We start from the raw sequence: 18,725 nt of genomic DNA on the forward strand, positions 1-18,725 counted from the left end.
TGTATTTAACGAATTCTACCAATATTTGATGGATATAGATATAGAGATGAAAGATGGAAAGATTGTTTTGTGAAGAAAATTTTAGGATAATTCAAAGATAGACAAAAGTGTCTAATGATACCTTAAAGATTTTTAAAATAGAATTGCATATTTTTATAAAAAGTTGCAAAAGGGGGTAAAGATTTTCAATCGTGATATATTTTCTTCTATATTGATACAATTAACTTTTCTTTAAAAAAAAATAATTCTGATAGATGAAAGTAAAGTGTTTGTTGCTCTTTCTTCTAATAGTTTAACTCAATTTAAGTTATTCTTGATCCTAATCCATAGAAAATTAATTCTAATAGTTCTCTTATTCTCTTATTTATAAAGCTGAAAAAGATAAAGACACGAATAAACAAGCCTCGATTAACATTTCTGCGTTACCAATTTTTGTACATTTCCCTCTTCCAATTTCAACGCGAAATCCGTATTCCAACGAAAATTTTCTTCCATTCATTCCCTCCCCCTATCATTCAACCATTCAAAACGAATTAATTAAAATCCATCCCCTTGAATTTTGAATACCGACCGAGTTTCGCTTACAAAACTTTTAAGGAATTGATGTCACGTCGTGCGGGGCAACAAAATAATATCTGAATAATTTAAACGCGTTCCAACCAAGATTTTAAGGGGTATTCAGTTCGCCTGCAAAGTTCTCGTCCGGGAAATTTGAAATCTTAGCATTGAAAAGGGTTAAAAGCGTACTCAACCCGGAGGACATAAAGTCGCAGAAGGCATCGCGCCATTGACGTATGAAGCTGTAACCCGCGTGTGGCTCGCGCGAGAGCGTATAGCCTATCCTAAACGTGTTTACAATGCATCAGTTTTATGATCGAAGTTGCATTACCCAGGACCATTTCCCTTAATGAACGTTGCACGCTTTTATCACACGCCATTTGTCAAATCGCGCTTTTGCCCGCCCGCCTTCTCGCCTCTCTCTCTCTCTCCCTCTCTCTCTCGCGAACCCACCCACCCGGGCAATTTGTTTTCATTTCTCCTTCCAACAATTCGCCCTCCACCCCCACGGCCCACTTTCGCATGCAGCCCACAACGAATCCTTTCGAACGAGTGCAATCCTTTCTGGACGATCGATCTTCGCCCACCTCGTTTCTTCCTTGTTTCGCCCAAGGAAACGTTTCCGCCCGGGATTTATGATACGCATCGGTGTAAATTTCGGTTAACTCGGGATGGATGAAGATAGATAAGGCCCTGATATCGCCGATTATCGAGGGGAAAAAGGGAGTGTATCGGGACGAATTAATCGATCCTCCAACCGATAGTTTCGGCCGAGCTGTGTTCGGCTTTATTAAACTATAATTTATTAGAGTTTCAAGATTAGAGTTTCCTTAAATTTGTTATTTGTGCAAAATTGTTGGCGAGAATGAGAAATTTATAATTGCAGAAACTTAAAGCAACCAAGTCAAAAGGAGGCATACATCATTCGAAAGAATTATCAACAATCCTTTCTTAAACTCTCTTTAAACCCCTTTCTATCTAAGCTTCAATTTGTAGATTCGAACGGTATTATGCGGAACTAGATTCGATCAATTGATCGGTGGTGCGGCTAAGTATTTAGCTGTAACGAGAGTTTCATAACGCTTTGACCACGTACAGTTCCATTCGATGTATTATCGATATACCATTAGACTCATATTAAAGCTAATACTCTCTCTCTCTGTTTCTCTGAAAATATTTCAAATCGTCACAATTTCGGATCGATCTGTGACACGAACTCTTCTAAAACTCTTTTAATCGAAACATGGATATAAATGGACGTGCGTCCTTCGTTTATCGGGAAAGCAACGAATTGTTAATTCGTGAAAGGGACAGAAATAAGGCGGATCTCGCCCCGTGGAAATTTCTCGACTCAGGCGGAGTCAATTTTCTGGAAATCGCGAGATTTCGTTTTCCTCGGATAGAAACGCGGCAGTTTTGGTGTCAGCTAGAAAATAGACGAGGGAGCGTGTAATATTATTGCCCCGCGTATAGCAAATCACGAGGACGCGAAGAGGACCGCGACGTATCGTTATTCCGGATCTGACGCAATGCAGCTGTGCAATGTGTGCGCGTGTACATGCGCGTATACAGGCGCATTGTTTTCAGATTTGCCACATTTTCGACTTTGCCTTTATCCACCTCACCGCGCGCTGATTTTTCTTCCAGTATATTTTCTTATCGTTACCTTTTCTCTCCCTCCTACTTTCCGCTGATTTTATTTTGAAAACGCGCCCCATCGATTTCATCCGTATTTTTATATTCCATCCATGAATTTATTTGACGCTCGCTCGTACGATTTCCAACTTTTTCCCTGCTTTTTTGCTGATAGGAGCTTGCTCCACTTTCGGAATTAGAAAATTTTCCAATTAGAATAGCGGTCATCATTCGGTTGTGCAAAAAATATTTTTGGAAAAGGATTATCTAATTGTTGATAAAATCGCATAGGTTCTTTTATAGATGAAAAATGATACGAAGACAAAAGCGGGAATAATATTCATTGTATTCAAAAGTTTAAGTTTATCGAATCAGAAATAAAACACGACTTTCTGCATATAATATAATCCATTTCTACATTCTAATAGACTGAGGAACAAATCAACTTGTACCAATTTTAATTTACATTTTCCTTTATACATAAAAAAGAAATTATATATCCAATGTCATCATCAATTGGCCAGAAAATCGTTAATACAAAATTTGCAGTGATCAACCAGTAAGGCAGAATAATAATTTAACGTTGCGACTATTTGCATTCCGTGCAACGCGTTGTACCATCGCAGGCTATCATTCGCCTCACTGTTCCGCAAATCTTGCCCATTTTCGACCGCACAATCGCTCATTTCGGGCAACTGGGGCCAAGTCTGGGGTAATAGACCCGTAAGACGAGGGCCGATACCGTGCACATTCCACGTGTTACATTCAATCCCGTACCCGCCGAATTGCTATTCGCAAACAACGCGCTGTTTCTGCATACATGCATCGAATGCGCGGTTAATTACGCGCCGTCCGTGTTGCAACACGCTCCTCTGTGTGTGTGTGTGTGTACGTGTACGTGTGCGGAATGAAGTTCGAGAGGTGCGTGTCGTCGCGTTATCGAGACTCTATTAATTGGATTCGAGTAATTTGATTACATAAGACGTCTGAATACCCACAAATTCAAGCTTCTTTCGCGCGCGAGAAGGGAAACGGAATAAGAAGGGTTGTTGTCTATCGCGCGCGACCTTTGAAATCTAATTTCCATAGCTCGCTTCTTTGCGAAGCATTTCGAAGAAAGATCTTTTCTTCCACTTACCCTCGCCGATTTGCGCTTCATGTTCTCCACGCATGCAAATCCACCACACTGAAACAAGAAAAATGAACGTATATTAGTTTCGATGGAGCATAGAGGAGAAACGATCGAATAAATATTGTAGAATATTATGAAAACGAATGTTTTTGTCAGGTTTATTTGCAGAGAACGATAAATTATTTGGGTAGTTGGTTTTATGTAAAAATTATTTTGCTATCGAATATTCGTATTCGAGTAATAATTATCTTGTTATATTCAATGCAGTAACTTTTATAAATATTGATAAAAGTGAAAATATTAAATATCAAAACAGAAATATTGATTTAATTGTTTAACCTTTTAATTAACGAAGAGGAATTTACTATCGTCAAAAATTGCGTTGTTTCAATTTCGTTGTCCGATATTAAATGATCGAGACAATATAAATTCGTAATGAATACTGTTCCTTCTCCATTTTGGTTTAAAAAGAAGATAATTCTTATATCTAAATTGTATTTGTTAAAAGAAAAAAAATTACAAGTTTTTAGCTTATCGTTATGAATAATAATTAAACATTTTTCTAAATTTCTTTTCAATATTCTTCTTTTATATTCAAGTTATGGAAAAATAATAAAAAAAAAAATAGTTCCTTCATTAACTTTTCAATTGCAATTTCGTAATGCGATCAAACAATTTATTTTCTTTTATAAACACCTATCAGTTTTGAAACATATAACACACCTAAATATAAAATATCCAGAATTACTTTGTAAATTCCGACATTGATTAATTTTGTATAGAACTTTCCATTTCCATCGCAAAATAATTTCCATACTCGTACAATCAGTCTTGTCTCGCAAAAGAATTTCAAGATAGTTCCTCTTGGAAATGTCGAAAGAATTTTTCATGTCAATACCCCAACCATATTTTGTATCACGCTATAGCTATTACCCGGCAAAGATATACGATCCCATGAAAAAAGATTATCCGATCTTCCACGCTTCGCATCTTGAGATAGAAGAAGGGATAACTTCAAAGAGCTTACAATGCGATTTTGGGGAATCCTTTTCCACCTCAACCGTTTTCCTTCTTCCGTGTACATGTCTATCATGTCTCTGGTGTACGTGATAATATAAGTCGCATTCTTTCAGGCTAAATCATCGTATTACGAGATTAGTTTCATTGATTAATTATTGGTTTAGATATTATAAACCTTTGTAAACATTCAGTTTTATTTTTCTTCGTATAAACTTTTTTTCTTTTTTACATCCTTTCGTTAATTTTTATTAATAACAGATTTTTTAATGCGATAAGATATTGAAATATTAGGATTTTAGTTCTTGATTTATAATGAAAATGAAAAATTGCTACGGATTAATGTATCTTTCTTTTTTTCCAGAGATCTAAAATTGATTTTATTTTACTATTTTAATTTAACGTAATAACATTTTCTTCTGTCGTATCATTTTTCGATTATTAATTACTCGATTCATAGCAAGATTTGAACAATGTAAATTGTCTTTCGACGTACATATCAATTAAGAAATTTTTATCTTTGTTCTAACAAAATTTAAATTGCACTTTTGTGCAATATTTTAAAATTCCAAATCGATAAATTTCGACTATATCGTATCTTCGCTTGTTCTCCAAAAATTTAATAATTCACGCCAACAATAACATTATAAAAATGTATAGAAAATACGTTATCGTTGTTGGAACTATATCATTCGATAAATTATTTATTTCGTTCGGGAATGCGTCGTTATACATCTTGTATAGAATATCCACGATCGAAGCGTGTCTGTAATCCATAAATTCTTTTTATAATACATCCATTACAAAAGTACTACTTGGATTATCCCTACCCCACATAATGCTCCACGTTATGGAAGGCAAGTCACGTCACAAAGACGAGCTTTAGCTGCTGTAAACTAGTTGTCCAATGTTGAGCTTATCACAAGTTGTATATCTTATACGACTAATAAATATATACGACATTTTTAAAAAGCACATTCAAGGCGAGGGAAGTGTAATAACCGTGGTCTCAAAAGAGTTATCCTTTGGTCAAAATTCGAGATATCTTTATGTTGATTGCTTTAAACAGTCTTTTAATTTCGTAATATATATATCTCGTGTCTCGAATGAAGTTATTATATAACGAATTATAAAAAGCCTTATATATAGAGTGTATCGTAAATTAGAACATCGATTTTTATAATTCTATATATATAAATCGAGAGTAATAAAATATCGAACGACAATTATATAATATTTAATTAGAATCAGAAAACAATTGTTTATAATTTTCTCGAAAATTCTCTCAATTTTTCGATTTATAAACGAGAAATCTCGTTCCTTCTTATAAAAAAAGAAAAAGCATCTCTTTACCCTAATTTTATTGGACGACACAAAAAAAATAATATAACGAGAACGAAAAAGTAATTCTTCGATAACGTATCCAAACTTTCGATCGATTAAAAAGTATGAATTTTTTAATTTATGCAATCTCTCTTCCACTCGCAATCTTCTCATTCGCCACGACAAATATGAATAGGTTGATACGAGATAAGCGACCCGTGTCCACGTTGCTCAACGTTGGTCAACTATTACGATTCGTTTGATCCTTCCATCATGGGTGGAGGGGAGGAGAGGCCAAGGTAAAAGGCTTCCGGAAGCATAATCCGTGCACAGTCAATTTCATGGTCCCCTCCGCGAGAGGATTATTTAAAATAACAGCGCGGTGTCGAGAGCTTATCGAAAACTTTCATCTTCGTACCAATTTAATTCCCCTCCCCTGCGGAAAAAATGTCCAATTTCAATTTTACCCCCTTCACGTGGACGCGGATTCCGGGACGCGAAATCCGCTTACACAATCCGCGCTCGCCCGATCTTTTTGTTTTGCCCGAAATTCGTAGCCCGACAATCCGAAAAACCTGGTGGTAGACGAAGGAGAGGAGAGAAGTTGGCCGAATTCCATCACCGGAGTCAAATGTCGGATTAAGGCCAATTGGATGTATCCCGTGCGTGGAAAATTTTCGACAAAGGCAAATCTAATATCCTCTCCAAAATTGTTATAAAAATTTTAACGAAATTCCCTCTTTATCGCGACTGATTCGCAATCGTTTCAACCTTTTTTTTTCTTTTTTCGAATTATAAGTCGAAATATATGGGAATTGTCGACGAATCGATCGACGGACAATTTTAACCGGTTTTTGTTTAATAATCTTGTTTTTGGGATGGACTCGTCGCAATTTCTGAACAAATTACGGGATTATTAATTTATTACCGATTCCCAAACGCGATATTCTCGAAAAAAAAAAAAGAAATTTACGTAACCACATACGTACTTTGAAACTAAATAAATTCTCTGACTCTCTGGGAGAAATTTGTTTGGCTTGTATATATCAATAAGATTAATAAGATTAAGAGTTAAGAGTTGTTCCATTTAATTCTTATATCTTTCAAATAGTTTTCCAATTTCAAAAGGAAAAAATTAATCTTCGATAGAATAGGATATATTGTTTACCACTTTATTCATATTCATTCATTCATGTATTTTTGTTTTCATTACTATTCATTTTAAAAATATTTGTCGTTAGATTCTATGAGAGTTTATTTTATTATTAACAAATGGTCTTTGTGCATGTGTATCATCTATTATTTAAATATTCTTTTGTACTTTGACACGATGTGTAAATTTTTTTTCTTTCGTTTTGTATACGCGCAATTTTTGTGCATACAAATACCTTATTTTCATCCTTATATATACATTTAAATATTAAATAATCGTAAACGATAATCGTATCAAAATAAATATTTATTTAAGAATCTTGTCGTATTAAGTGGTTAGCATAATAGCAAACAATTATTGAAAATTCAGGATAATTTAACTATCGATGCAATATGCTTAAACTTCACCAGAAAGTATAGCTTGCGAGAAGATTGCTTTTGAGAAAAAATCGTCGATAAAATATTTAGCATCTTCTTTAGATAGATGGTCGACTTTTTATTCATCGTTGCAAAACAGATTCTGAGCGAATTAATGAATAAATCCGCTTTTGAATTACTTAAAAATTTTGAAAAACTATATAATTATCGATATTGGATTCTATCATTGAATCAAAATTAATTCGTGATAATTTTAATTGATAAAATGTTATCAATGAATAATAGATATGTGTGTGAAAAATAAACACAGAGATATCATCTTTTTTGTAGAAAGGAAGTTGCAAAGGAAGCTTGAAAGCTTTATAGGAGATAGGTCAGGGATGACACGTGCAACGGGCAAATTATAAATAAAAAATTTATTAAATAATCTTGTTAATATCTCTTTGACACTGTCACAAATTCGATATCAACATTTATTTCCAATTCACTGCTTAAATGATCTTCGTTACGAAGAAAGATATCATCTCTCTTAACTGATTATTCTTCTTTGACCCAAATGCAAGAATTAAATTAAATAACAGATGCTTACCGAACATCTTGTCGCATTTGTCCTTGCATTTACCAAGAATTTGAAATCGTTGCCTCGAGCTATAACCCGACTGATACGAAAACACTTGAGCATTGTTGCCTTGAAATGTCAAGGATTTGCGAAACGTGACCTGTAGCCCGATGAGGAGATTACTTGTCCTGGCCGAGTGCAAAACTTAGAGAAAAAGAGGGAAAAAATGCACCAAATTTTTAGAAAAACGTCTCTAAACTTAAAGCCATTCGTTTCGATTGAAAAAAAAAAGAGAGAGAGAGAGAGAAAGGAAAAAAGGAATTGCTTTTTTGGAATCATCGATTCAACCAGCCAAGCGTTTTATAAACTATTTTATAACGACGTCGCTTTATCGAGTTTCCTGCCTTTCGAAAGGCATTCCATTCGAAGGAGTAGAACGAGTCAAGTACTTATATAAATCAAACGTGGAGATCGCGTGTATACGTGTTTAAGAGCTTTCTATTGCACGGGAAAGGAGGATGCACGGTACTTAAACCGAATAGTGTATTTCGAATCGTTTCGAAACTCACGAGGAGGGGGGCTTTAATACTTGGTGGTTTATGGCGGACGTCGAATAGGAACCTCGAAATTGCGAAATGTTTCGAAATGTCCTTTCGACCACTACTCGTATTTCCATTATTAGGTTTACATTTCGACGAAAAGTCAAGCGTGCAATTTTGCGCCCCTAGAAACCCTCCTCCTCCTAGAAACTTTTATCCCTTGTAAGTAAAATCCTCGATACGAGAGGAAAATTGAAAAGGAATACTGGGTAGGAAGGCTTTTTGAAGGATTTTTATGGATCGATCGTTCGGAATATATTTTTCTTCTTTTTTTTCTATAACGAATATGCGCGGGATAGGCGATAAAGATTTGCAAAATCTAGAAGGGGAGAAGCTGTTTGAAGCGAAGGATGCTCGAGATGTTTCGCGAAAATTTATGGTTCCTGCTCTCCAGGCTTGATATTTATGATTCCAAGTCTTGTTGATTCCAAAATGAATTTCTTTGGATTGAAAAATGAACGTATCGTAGAAAATCTTCTTTATTCTCTCTTACTTTGCATAGTTTCGTATAAACGAAATATTTCGATCAAAAAAAAACTTGTTCTTTAAAAAAAATTAAAATCAGATATGTATCTTTTAGAAAGTGATTAGTATAAGTCTCTAAGTATCCTTTTCTTTTTTTTTTTAATTTTCATATAACTTCGAAATAATTGCCAAATAAAACAGTATCGTAAACACGTTTCCCATTAAAAGTCATATCGATACCACGCATAATCGAGAGATCCATATTCAATCAAACAAATTCAAATTGATCCAATATCCTTTCGAAATTTCCTTTTAAGAATTACGTACAAAGCTTTCGTAAAAAAATACGATTACGAGACAAACTGTTCCGCGGAGGGTGAACCGTGAAAGAAAATGGATTTCCACCTCGTTCGGATTATCCGAATCGTGGAATCCGGTGGTAACAAACGGATGGACAAACAAGCGATCGAAAGACGGTGATGCAAGTGGCTCGATAAAAGGAATCGTTTGGAAGAGGTATAAAGGAGAGGGGCGAAAAAAGGAAAAAGAGAAAGAAAGAAAGAAATAGCATCTCGACGACGGTCCAGGTGGCGAGAGTAGACGAAGACGTATCGATTATCTCGCTCGACTTTGCGCAAACGAGACCGCAGCGGCGCGAAAGTACGATCGAAGATAAAGCCAGCCTCTCTCCGTAAGGTTGGCCCGAGAAGGAGAAGGACAGGGGGATGGTTCGAGCCACCCTTCGAGGATAAAACTCGAGGGACGACTTAATCATCGATGGGCAAAGTCTTTTTCCTTCGGATCCAAGAAAAGAGCGAGGGAGTATCCTTTGTAAGAAAAGGAGAACCGATTGTTCGAGGTCTAAGGACTCTTTCTGTAGGCTGGTCTTCGGCTAACGAACCGTGTTGAATAAAATGATCGATTTATCCATTTAATGAGCTATTAAAATCGATATTTTTTTCGGTTTGTTTATCTTATTTGTTCATCGAGTCACAGAGATTTAAGAAGTAAGAAATTTCACATATTTTTACGGATAATGAAATTCCAATTTGTAATGAATAAGATCGATATGAAAAAATGTTATTTACATATTCAAAGAGCGAAGAAATAAATTTATCTTATTTGAGACAATTCTAGAATTTAAAAAAAAAAAAAAAAGGAGGAGACAATATCAAATGATTGCACGATAATCAAGATAAATTTTATTCTTAAAAATTTTCGAAGAGAGCGAACAAAATTTCATTCCTATACACGTATAGAGTTATATCGAGGCCCGACTGTACATAAATGTCACGTAAAATTGAGTATCCACTTGTTTCTTATCTGCGTATCGTGCTACGTGTTGCGTGTCATTCGATGATACGAGCATAATGCGATTTTCTGTGCCTCTATTCGCTGTGTATTCGATCTAAACAGAGGTTTCGATACACGTTGGTAAAGATGGTTTATACTTGTTATATATATATATATATATCATCGTGTCTTCAATCTATCATTGTTGAGCATCGATATGGACAGGAAACATCGTGTCACAGCATTGTGACGAGTCATGCCTCATAAATATCAATCTGTCGTTTGTTAATTTTTTTTTCTTTTTTTTCGCCACATCAAAGAGATGATACACGACGATCCGAGTAAGTCGGTCTTTTGAACGAGACGCGTTACATTATCCCAATTCTCACTCATTTCCATTCAAAAAAGGATTACATGATGCGACATAAATATTACAAATCGTTTCACATGGATAATAACTGTGATACGAACGTTATTTAATTCTTGTTCTGATCGATAAATTGAAAGAAAGACACGCTAAAAAAAGTATTCACGCAAACACAAAACGCATTGATTATTCGATTTAATTATTATTATTTCTCTACATTTTTCTAAATTCCAAAATTATACGAACGAATATCCGTCTAGAAGAATGTTCTCAAGATTGAATCAGCATTGTTAACATCCACGACAAATTTGAAAACACGATGCGCACCGAGGAGGTGTATATCCGTATTTCGAAATTTACAGCAGTAATATCTAGCCGGCCAGGTTCGTCGATATCAGCATCGCTCCTCATTTTTCCTACCCCGTCGCCTTTCTCACGTCGAATTACGCGATCGAGTAGCAAGAGAGAGAGAGCCCTGGGCACCGAATTTATCGAATTTCTCCGGGGACCCAGCCACTGGAGCTGCTTTAACGTTCGAGATTCTCGACGGCTGCTTCTGCTCGTTGCACAACATCCTCGCCGTCGTCTAACGGGGGAGAATAAAAAGAAAAGAAGAAGAAGCTGTAGAAGAGACGAAAGCTGTAGAAGAGCCTGAAGAAGAAAAAGAAGAGGAGGAGAAATTGAGCCAGAAGAAGAAAAAGAAGAGGCTGCAGAAGAGGAGAAACTGAGCCAGAAGAAGAAGAAGAAAAAGAAGAATAGGCTGCAGAAGAGGAGAAACTGAGCCAGAAGAAGAAGAAGAGGAGGAGAAAGAGGCTTCAGAAGAGGAGAAATTGAACCAGAAGAAGAAGAAGAGGAGGAGAAATTGAGTCAGAAAAAGAAGAGGAGAGAAGAAGAGGCTGCAGAAGAGGAGAAACTGAGCCAGAAAAAGAAGAAGAGGAGGAGAAAGAGGCTTCAGAAGAGGAGAAACTGAGCCAGAAGAAGAAGAAGAGGAGGAGAAAGAGGCTTCAGAAGAGGAGAAATTGAACCAGAAGAAGAAGAAAAGGAGCAGAAATTGAGTCAGAAAAAGAAGAAGAGGAGAAGGAAGAGGCTGCAGAAGAGGAGAAACTGAGCCAGAAGAAGAAAAAGAAGAATAAGAGGCTGCAGAAGAGGAGAAACTGAGCCAGAAGAAGAAGAAGTCGAGGAGTGATGAAGTGAAGCGCGCGTCAGGTTCAGAGGAAAATGGGGGTGGGATGTGTGTATCGAGAGAAATCAATGATTTTATAAATAATCTGGCGGCTGGCGTTGCTTGCCTTTCGTTCAGCCGGCGAGGCTACCAGGTATTAAATTCCTATTATGTCGGTGGTGAGTGGAAGTCATGCCGCCGGAGGCAAGACGAAGAACGTTGGGGGACTCGAGTTGAGGATGTAAGAAACGAAGAAAGGAGGGTATAAGGTATCGTTTGAAAGGGGACTCGATGGCAGACTCGAGGCCAGACTTCCACTTCTGGACATTTTCTTCGCACACGTACCATCGTGGTGGTGCGCTTCCGCCTTCTCTTCTCTTCTTCTTCTTCTCGAAAAGAACGCGGCGGAACTTTGCTCGCTCGCGTTCGAACGACTGGATGTCATCTCGACATTCGATCAGATACTGGAAATTCTCTCCCCTTTTCGTTTCATACTGCGACGAAAGTAATGGGAGGGAAGAAGAAACGTTCGGGTAATTTATTCTCGGTTTTAGTTCTTCCGCGGAGGAGAATCGATTCTTCCTTTTCCTCGAGGAGAAATGGCCGGCTTATTTCGTAACTCGTTCCAACGTAAAGTGAAAAGAAATCGTATCCAATTCCTCGAACGCGTCTCTTTCGTATCGATTCGAATGGAAAAAATGCCGGAACATTGATCGTACAAACGAAATATTTATATTCCAAAAATCGAAATCGCGGTGACCAATCACATAAAAGGAATAACACAAGTTTGAGGAAGAGCGAAGAAAGGAGGGCTCGTTAAAGAGAATCGCAAAGTTATCGTCCAAGAATAACAGTGGCTCGATTTCGACTGGCGGAAGTCGACTGTGCAAACTCTTGCCCAAAGTTGGCAAGAGAAGATCCTGAAGAAAATCTGCAGCTCCCCCGCGGAAGTCGTGACGATAACAACGATAAGGCGAGGCTGGCGCGTTGCTTCGAGAGGGGTTGGTTCGATAAAAACTGTTCCAAGGGATAGTTTCGTAGTCATAAATATTCTAAAAACCTCGAGCCAGGATGCCAGCTTACTCTCGCGTCTTTTTCGAGCCTTTCGTCTCTCCACAGCGGAGACAGCTTCTCGAACTTCGACGTGAACTTCGGCCGGGATAAATAGTTCCGCTCTGTAAACATCGTTGAATTATTCATCGATTCGGATAATTCATAAAAGGGCCGTTCTCTCTGTCAACCTTTATTCTCTCGATAAAACCGGAAGCGGAAGGGAATTAGAAGGAAACGTTTGATATCATTTTGCAATTCGTTCATTTTTTAGCCCAACCTTTTCTTCGAGAGGCGAAACTTTTAGTAAAAGATGATAAATGGTGACGAGAAAATTTGAAGATCAGGCATGCATGCTGCATTTATGTTGTATTATTTTAATTCCACGCGTGCGTAAAAATATTTGCATTCGATCTCGAGAGGGGGGTAAAAGTATCGCGAAAACGTCATTAACCCCAAAAACTCTGGCCAGAATACTCGTGACAGGGTGCAAGAGGCGAGAGAAAGGGGTGGATAAGTGTAACGTGGATCGGAAAAAAGCGTTCCCCTCTGTTGAACGAGAAAGGCGCGAGAGCAATCGATATCCAAAGCGCATCCAGGTTTCCACGCGAACATTTGTCAAACATCTGTTTTTAAGATGAGAAAATATTTCCTCTCCGATTGTATTTTATCCGTGAAATTGCTATTCGAAGCACGAGACGAGGATGTCGTAAAAAAAACGAGTTTTTTTAGTTTCTCGTACGAAACACCGATTGTCTGTCCTTCTTGCAACGAGAATTTTCCATACACACAATTTTCTCCTCCTTCTCCTTCGGTTTTTACGATCACGGCACGTGTTCTGGGAATATTTACTATTCACGTGCTGCTAGAACGTTGAAAATTTTTATTATAGTTTCCTTTAGAGACTTTATAAACTTTGTCTGATTTTCGTTCTCGATTGAAAATAAATGGTAATTGATTATCGATTGGTATAATTCTCTTGAATCTCTATTTTATTACAGATAATGCTATAGTTGAGATATAAGAATTTTTATTACGTAAATAATAATCATTTTAATGATTATATGCTTATTCAGACTCGATAAGAAATGAAATTTAAGCAAATGTGGAATATAGTCTCTTTAATTATTTGTAGTATTATGTGTAAAAATTATCTTATAATTTATCTCTCTCGGTTTCTAAAGAGTTGAATCGTGTTCTATCCTTTTCTCAAGAATATGTATCTTTTACAAAGATATATACTTAACCTTTGACATTATATTATTAAATATCATACGAAAATTTGAAATTGTTTTTTAAAATTAAATGTAGGTCATCTTGAATTTATCATTTCAGTAGTTTCGTACTCTTGCGAATTTGTTCTCGTGAAATTTTCTAATAAATTACGCAAGAAATTCCCTAGGAAATGTTGAAAACTGCTTCTGCTTTAGCACATTTCATTTTAGCAAACAACAAAGAAGGTGTATTACAATTAATTAACATTTGTCCAAATGTTGAAAGTTCTGAATTTAATTGCTAGCTGGCTAAAGTCGACTATGCTTTAGAAGCTGGGCGAACTGAGTTGAGAATATTCAAAGCTTGATTGCTTCTAAGACGGCGGACTTTGGAAGTGTAATGATTCTGTTTCACGATTGACTGCTAACCAAGTGTTAATTGACCACTAACTTTGGAAAGTGCCAAGACCTCTCCTCTTCTTCATTCCCACTTCTTCCTAGACCATTTTCTTGTTCCTCCCCTTGTCAAATAAAATCGAGAAGGGAAACTATAATCGTCATATGTTTCCCTTTGAAATAACAAATTGAATTGAATTTCATCAAATATTTTCAAAATTCTGCTTAGATGATTTTCTATATTCGTGCATAATTTATTTCTCCCCATATTTATTTCCATTATATTTTACACTTCAATTTCACCATGCAACTACCATTTTCCCATTCTATAGAAAAACGGACGAAATTCTCGCAAAAATATTTCTAATCTATGTAACAATAAAACAGAGAGATATAAAACTTAATCTGCAACAAAGCAGATTTATTTCGTCGATCATCGAGATCAGTCATCGTGGTCAATTTCGATCGTTTCTCGAAGGCTGGAGACGATAGTGAAAATTACACCGATCCGGAAGCGGTGCGCTTTGGGAATATGGCGGGAATTTCGCCGGAAGCGGAAAGCATTCCCACTCTTCCGCGCGGTGACCGCGGCCTGGCCTGTTCGGGGAACCGCCGACAAAACCGAACATCGTTTCTCCAATGCTCGTAACTCGTCCGTCTCTGTGCACTGCTGTTCAAAATTCCCGCCCTTTTTTACGTTCCATCGGAAAATTAGAGAAAAATCGTGGCGAATTTTATTCGAGCGTCTCGCCTTTTTTAATTTTTTCTTTTTTCTTTTTTTTTTTTTTTTTTCTATGATAGGAATAATTTTTGGACGGACGTAGGAGGTATTTTGTTAAATCTTTTGCATAGAATGTGTTGCTTTTTATATTATAAATTTATTGAGTGGCTAAATGTGGTTTTTCGTATAATAAGACAACAACTATTTGTTATTGCTTATGTGAAAACTTGAATTTCAACAAAAAAAAGTGAATATGCAGTATACACATAGTAAAAGTCATTGTTATGGTGTAATTAAAATTGTGAATAATGAAATTAAATTTCGTTCAATCGTTTAAATTTTATTTTGAAAACATTGAAAATTGTGGATGATTCTAATTGTCTCGTTAGAAATTCTTACTTTAATCCTCCAATTATCATTGCCGACGTATCGAATCGACAAAGAGCTTGTTAGCAGCAAATCAAAATCCTTTTTTTTTTTTTCCAAGATATAATTTTACTTAATGGTGGATTTTTTATGTCTGCAACGATACACTTCGAGTTTCCTTTCCCTAACTCTTCTTGAATTTCGTCGAAAGGGACTGTCCAAACTGTTATCAAAAATTCTGTAAATTAGAAAATTTCGAGCTCATTCTAAATACTAACGAATCACTAATTAATTAGCGCCATCCTTGACGTTCAATCGATTAAAAAGGGGATCGGTGTTCCTTGATTTCGCCTGTGAATCGCCGCTCGGGCAAGCATCGAATGGGAATGGAGGACGCTTTGCAGGGCCGATGCACGCATTAAAACGCAAATACATAGCTCTGTGAACGGAGCAACCGCGATGTCTGGGTTTGTAATTAGATTGGCATGAAATTGCTTTTCATAATGACAAACCGTTTCAACCTCCTTCTCGCCGTGGCGAAACTTCGGCGGGAGTTGGCCGAGGTATTTGACTCGAAGGGAGCACTTTCATCGACTGGTAAACGTTCTCCTCCCTCGGCTGAATTTAATTAGTTTTTCGTGATAGAACGCCTTTTCGACGATTACACGACGGAAAAGATGTTTCTCTTCGTGTTATAATTGAGCTCGGTTACAGACCATTACTATTATTATTATTATACTCTTCAGTTTTATTCTCAGTTTTATTCTCTTTGTTGAGTTTGTGAAAGCTTTGATTTTTTTTTCCCCCTTATACTTAAAATTAGTATCGAACGTGTAACGTAATGCAAAGTATTTTTTTTTTTTAACTAACGAGCAATTTTTTACTTCACTGAGACGTGAATAGTTATTGCATCAGGTTTCAATGGCAAGTATTTTTTTAACGTGTAGTCAATACTCAGTGTGGTACGTGGTAACATGACCTCTTTCACATATATTGCTCGGGAAACATCATATTCTCTGACCCCAAAAAAAATTGACGTCAGAGCGGCACTCTATCATGAACATTTTAAAAGTACTGTTGCAAGCATTGACCTAAAATATTCAAGGAAAGATTTTATTTACATAGCCAGCCAGAGTTGCCAGAGTATTATAACCGTCGAAAATAACCGAAACACGTGAAATGTTAAAATAGTTTACTCTTTCAAACGGTATTATTATTAATAATTCGGCGATGATAATTATTTGAACAACGCGCGGAACGGAATAAAAATTTCACTCGAATTACGTTCGTGCGTACACATAATTTATTTCGGTTCGAATCCTCGGTTCGAAACGGAGCAGCCGTGTATGGAAATATTGAACGGAGGGGGTCAAGCCGATGATGAAGTTCATCAACGAAAAACGTATAACAATGAAACGATGATATTAATCATCGTGCTCCATTATATGCACAAGCTTGGTTTTCGACAAACGATGAATACTTAAAGTTATAAAGGTTTTGGTCCCCGCCCCTCCCCTCCATTATCTCGTTGGAAACAATGGGAACGCGTGTAAAATATGCAGCAACGGCGTTAATAGCGGCGAATATCCAGGAAAGTGTCACAAGGGTAAATAGATTTTATCGAAAAGCTGCCGCGCAACTATGGACCTGAGGAAACATTGAGGTGGCTCGAAAAGACTATAAATATACTTTCGTGGCGAAATTCGTGGAAATTTCGAGCGGCTCTTCAACGCGGAGGATTACGCATATTGATCACGCGATATTGCGTTCGTTTTTGTCGTGGATCACGCGATAAATTATTACGATACAAAGGTAAATAGAGAGTATAAAAATAAAAAGGGAGGATCGTGACGTGATTCGACAAATCGATAGCGAATAAATAATGATTTCCATTAGAGCATCGCGATTTTAATTTTAAAAAAACGATCTAAGTGCAACTTGTCGTTAAATACTAAAATTTTATTAAATTCTCTTATTTGTTGAAGGAATATTATTTAATATCGTCTTTGGAGAGAGAAAAGACTTTTCTTACGTGTCGCAACTGTTTCGAATTGCATTTCTCGCAATTCTGTGCTTTCCGTGCTTATCAAAAACCAATATCCACCGCCACCGGGGACCTCCTTCAATTTTTGGCGTCGCGTCGGACGTGTTAACGAAGCAGATTACCTGTGACGATATTGTTGCTCGTTTTAAGTACACACGATCCATTCGGATCGTCGATTTTATTTTATGAAAAACCGATAATTGAATGGAATGAAAAGGAAAAGGAAAAATAAAAAGAGATACGTTCTGCTTATTTATCAAAACTGCTTACTTTTAACGGAATAATTTACGGATTAATAATCTTTTTTAATAAAATGATATTATCTTTTTTTTTTTTGTTATTACGTAGATTACGTTTGTAATCACAAAAATTCAAGAAATTAATTTCAAGAAACAATGAATCGAATAAAAATATCGTTATGTGATTGCTAGTAAGAAAAACTCTTTAATATAATTGATTTCACAATGACACGAAATATTTGCATACCGAATCTGTATGCTAATAATTAATAAATATGCATATACAAGAGTGGAATAAATTTCATTCCAAATTAAAATAAGACGTATCGAAATAACAATTTGGATACTTCCCTTTGCATATTTCGATAATATTTCCATTAAAAACTGAATACCAATCCTCTTAAAATAACTGTTATCGCGTATTCACAAGTGGAACATTCGTCCATTTTATTATCTTAAAAATAAAAACATTGTTACTTTAAACTATAAAAATTTCTCGACACTGGAATATAATTAAAACTAAATGTTCTCGAAAATAAAAATAATCCCTGGTGTTACACGAATTAAACGAAACTAGGCATCCACTTACTCAGCTTATCGCGCGGTTTTACGCATCAACGAAGCACGCAATGCGTGTCGCGCACCCTCGGCTCTGTCGATACTTCCCCACCCTTACACCGCGTGTATTTCTCCAACTTGAGGAAAATGCTTTCGAACACGGTTGACAAGAGGCGTTTAACGCGTGAGAAAAAATATAATTTGCCCCCCTTTCTCGAATAATCAATATTCCACGTCGTCGAGCGTCCCGTTTCGAAAGTATTTAAAATTGTCAATTCCGCTTTAATCCTTTCTGATGATAGCACTCGTTGTATAAACGTCTTCTATTTTCCATCTCGTATTCCCCTGGTTAAAAATTCAGTAATAAATAAAGAATATTCATGATCGTCATACGACCACGTCATGCAAAGTACCCTCAAAAAGCTAATTTATCTTGAGGGGATCAAGGATTTAGGAGATTCAAGCATTAAACGATAATCCACTTACTTGCACTGGTA

At 36.5% G+C, this 18,725-nt stretch overlaps 1 protein-coding gene across 4 annotated transcripts in view; it reads right to left on the reverse strand.

The window, feature by feature from the left end:
- Nrx-1 (neurexin 1) overlaps positions 1 to 18,725 on the reverse strand; it is a 400,360-nt gene that overhangs the window by 375,729 nt on the left and 5,906 nt on the right. For 3 of the 4 annotated variants that reach the window (XM_086915817.1, XM_086915818.1, XM_031915447.2), the window contains exon 1: positions 3,332 to 3,375. In XM_086915817.1, the coding sequence (XP_086771943.1) occupies positions 3,332 to 3,352 (21 nt within the window). In that variant the 5' untranslated portion in view covers positions 3,353 to 3,375. Of the gene's footprint in view, positions 1 to 3,331; positions 3,380 to 18,725 lie in introns of those variants that run through there. The other variant, XM_031915441.2, reaches the window with a different exon arrangement.

This window comes from Apis florea, unplaced genomic scaffold (genome assembly GCF_048593485.1).
Source record: "Apis florea isolate Af1SG1 unplaced genomic scaffold, ASM4859348v1 contig_3798_pilon, whole genome shotgun sequence".
In the NCBI taxonomy this organism is placed as follows: Eukaryota; Metazoa; Arthropoda; class Insecta; order Hymenoptera; family Apidae; genus Apis; species Apis florea.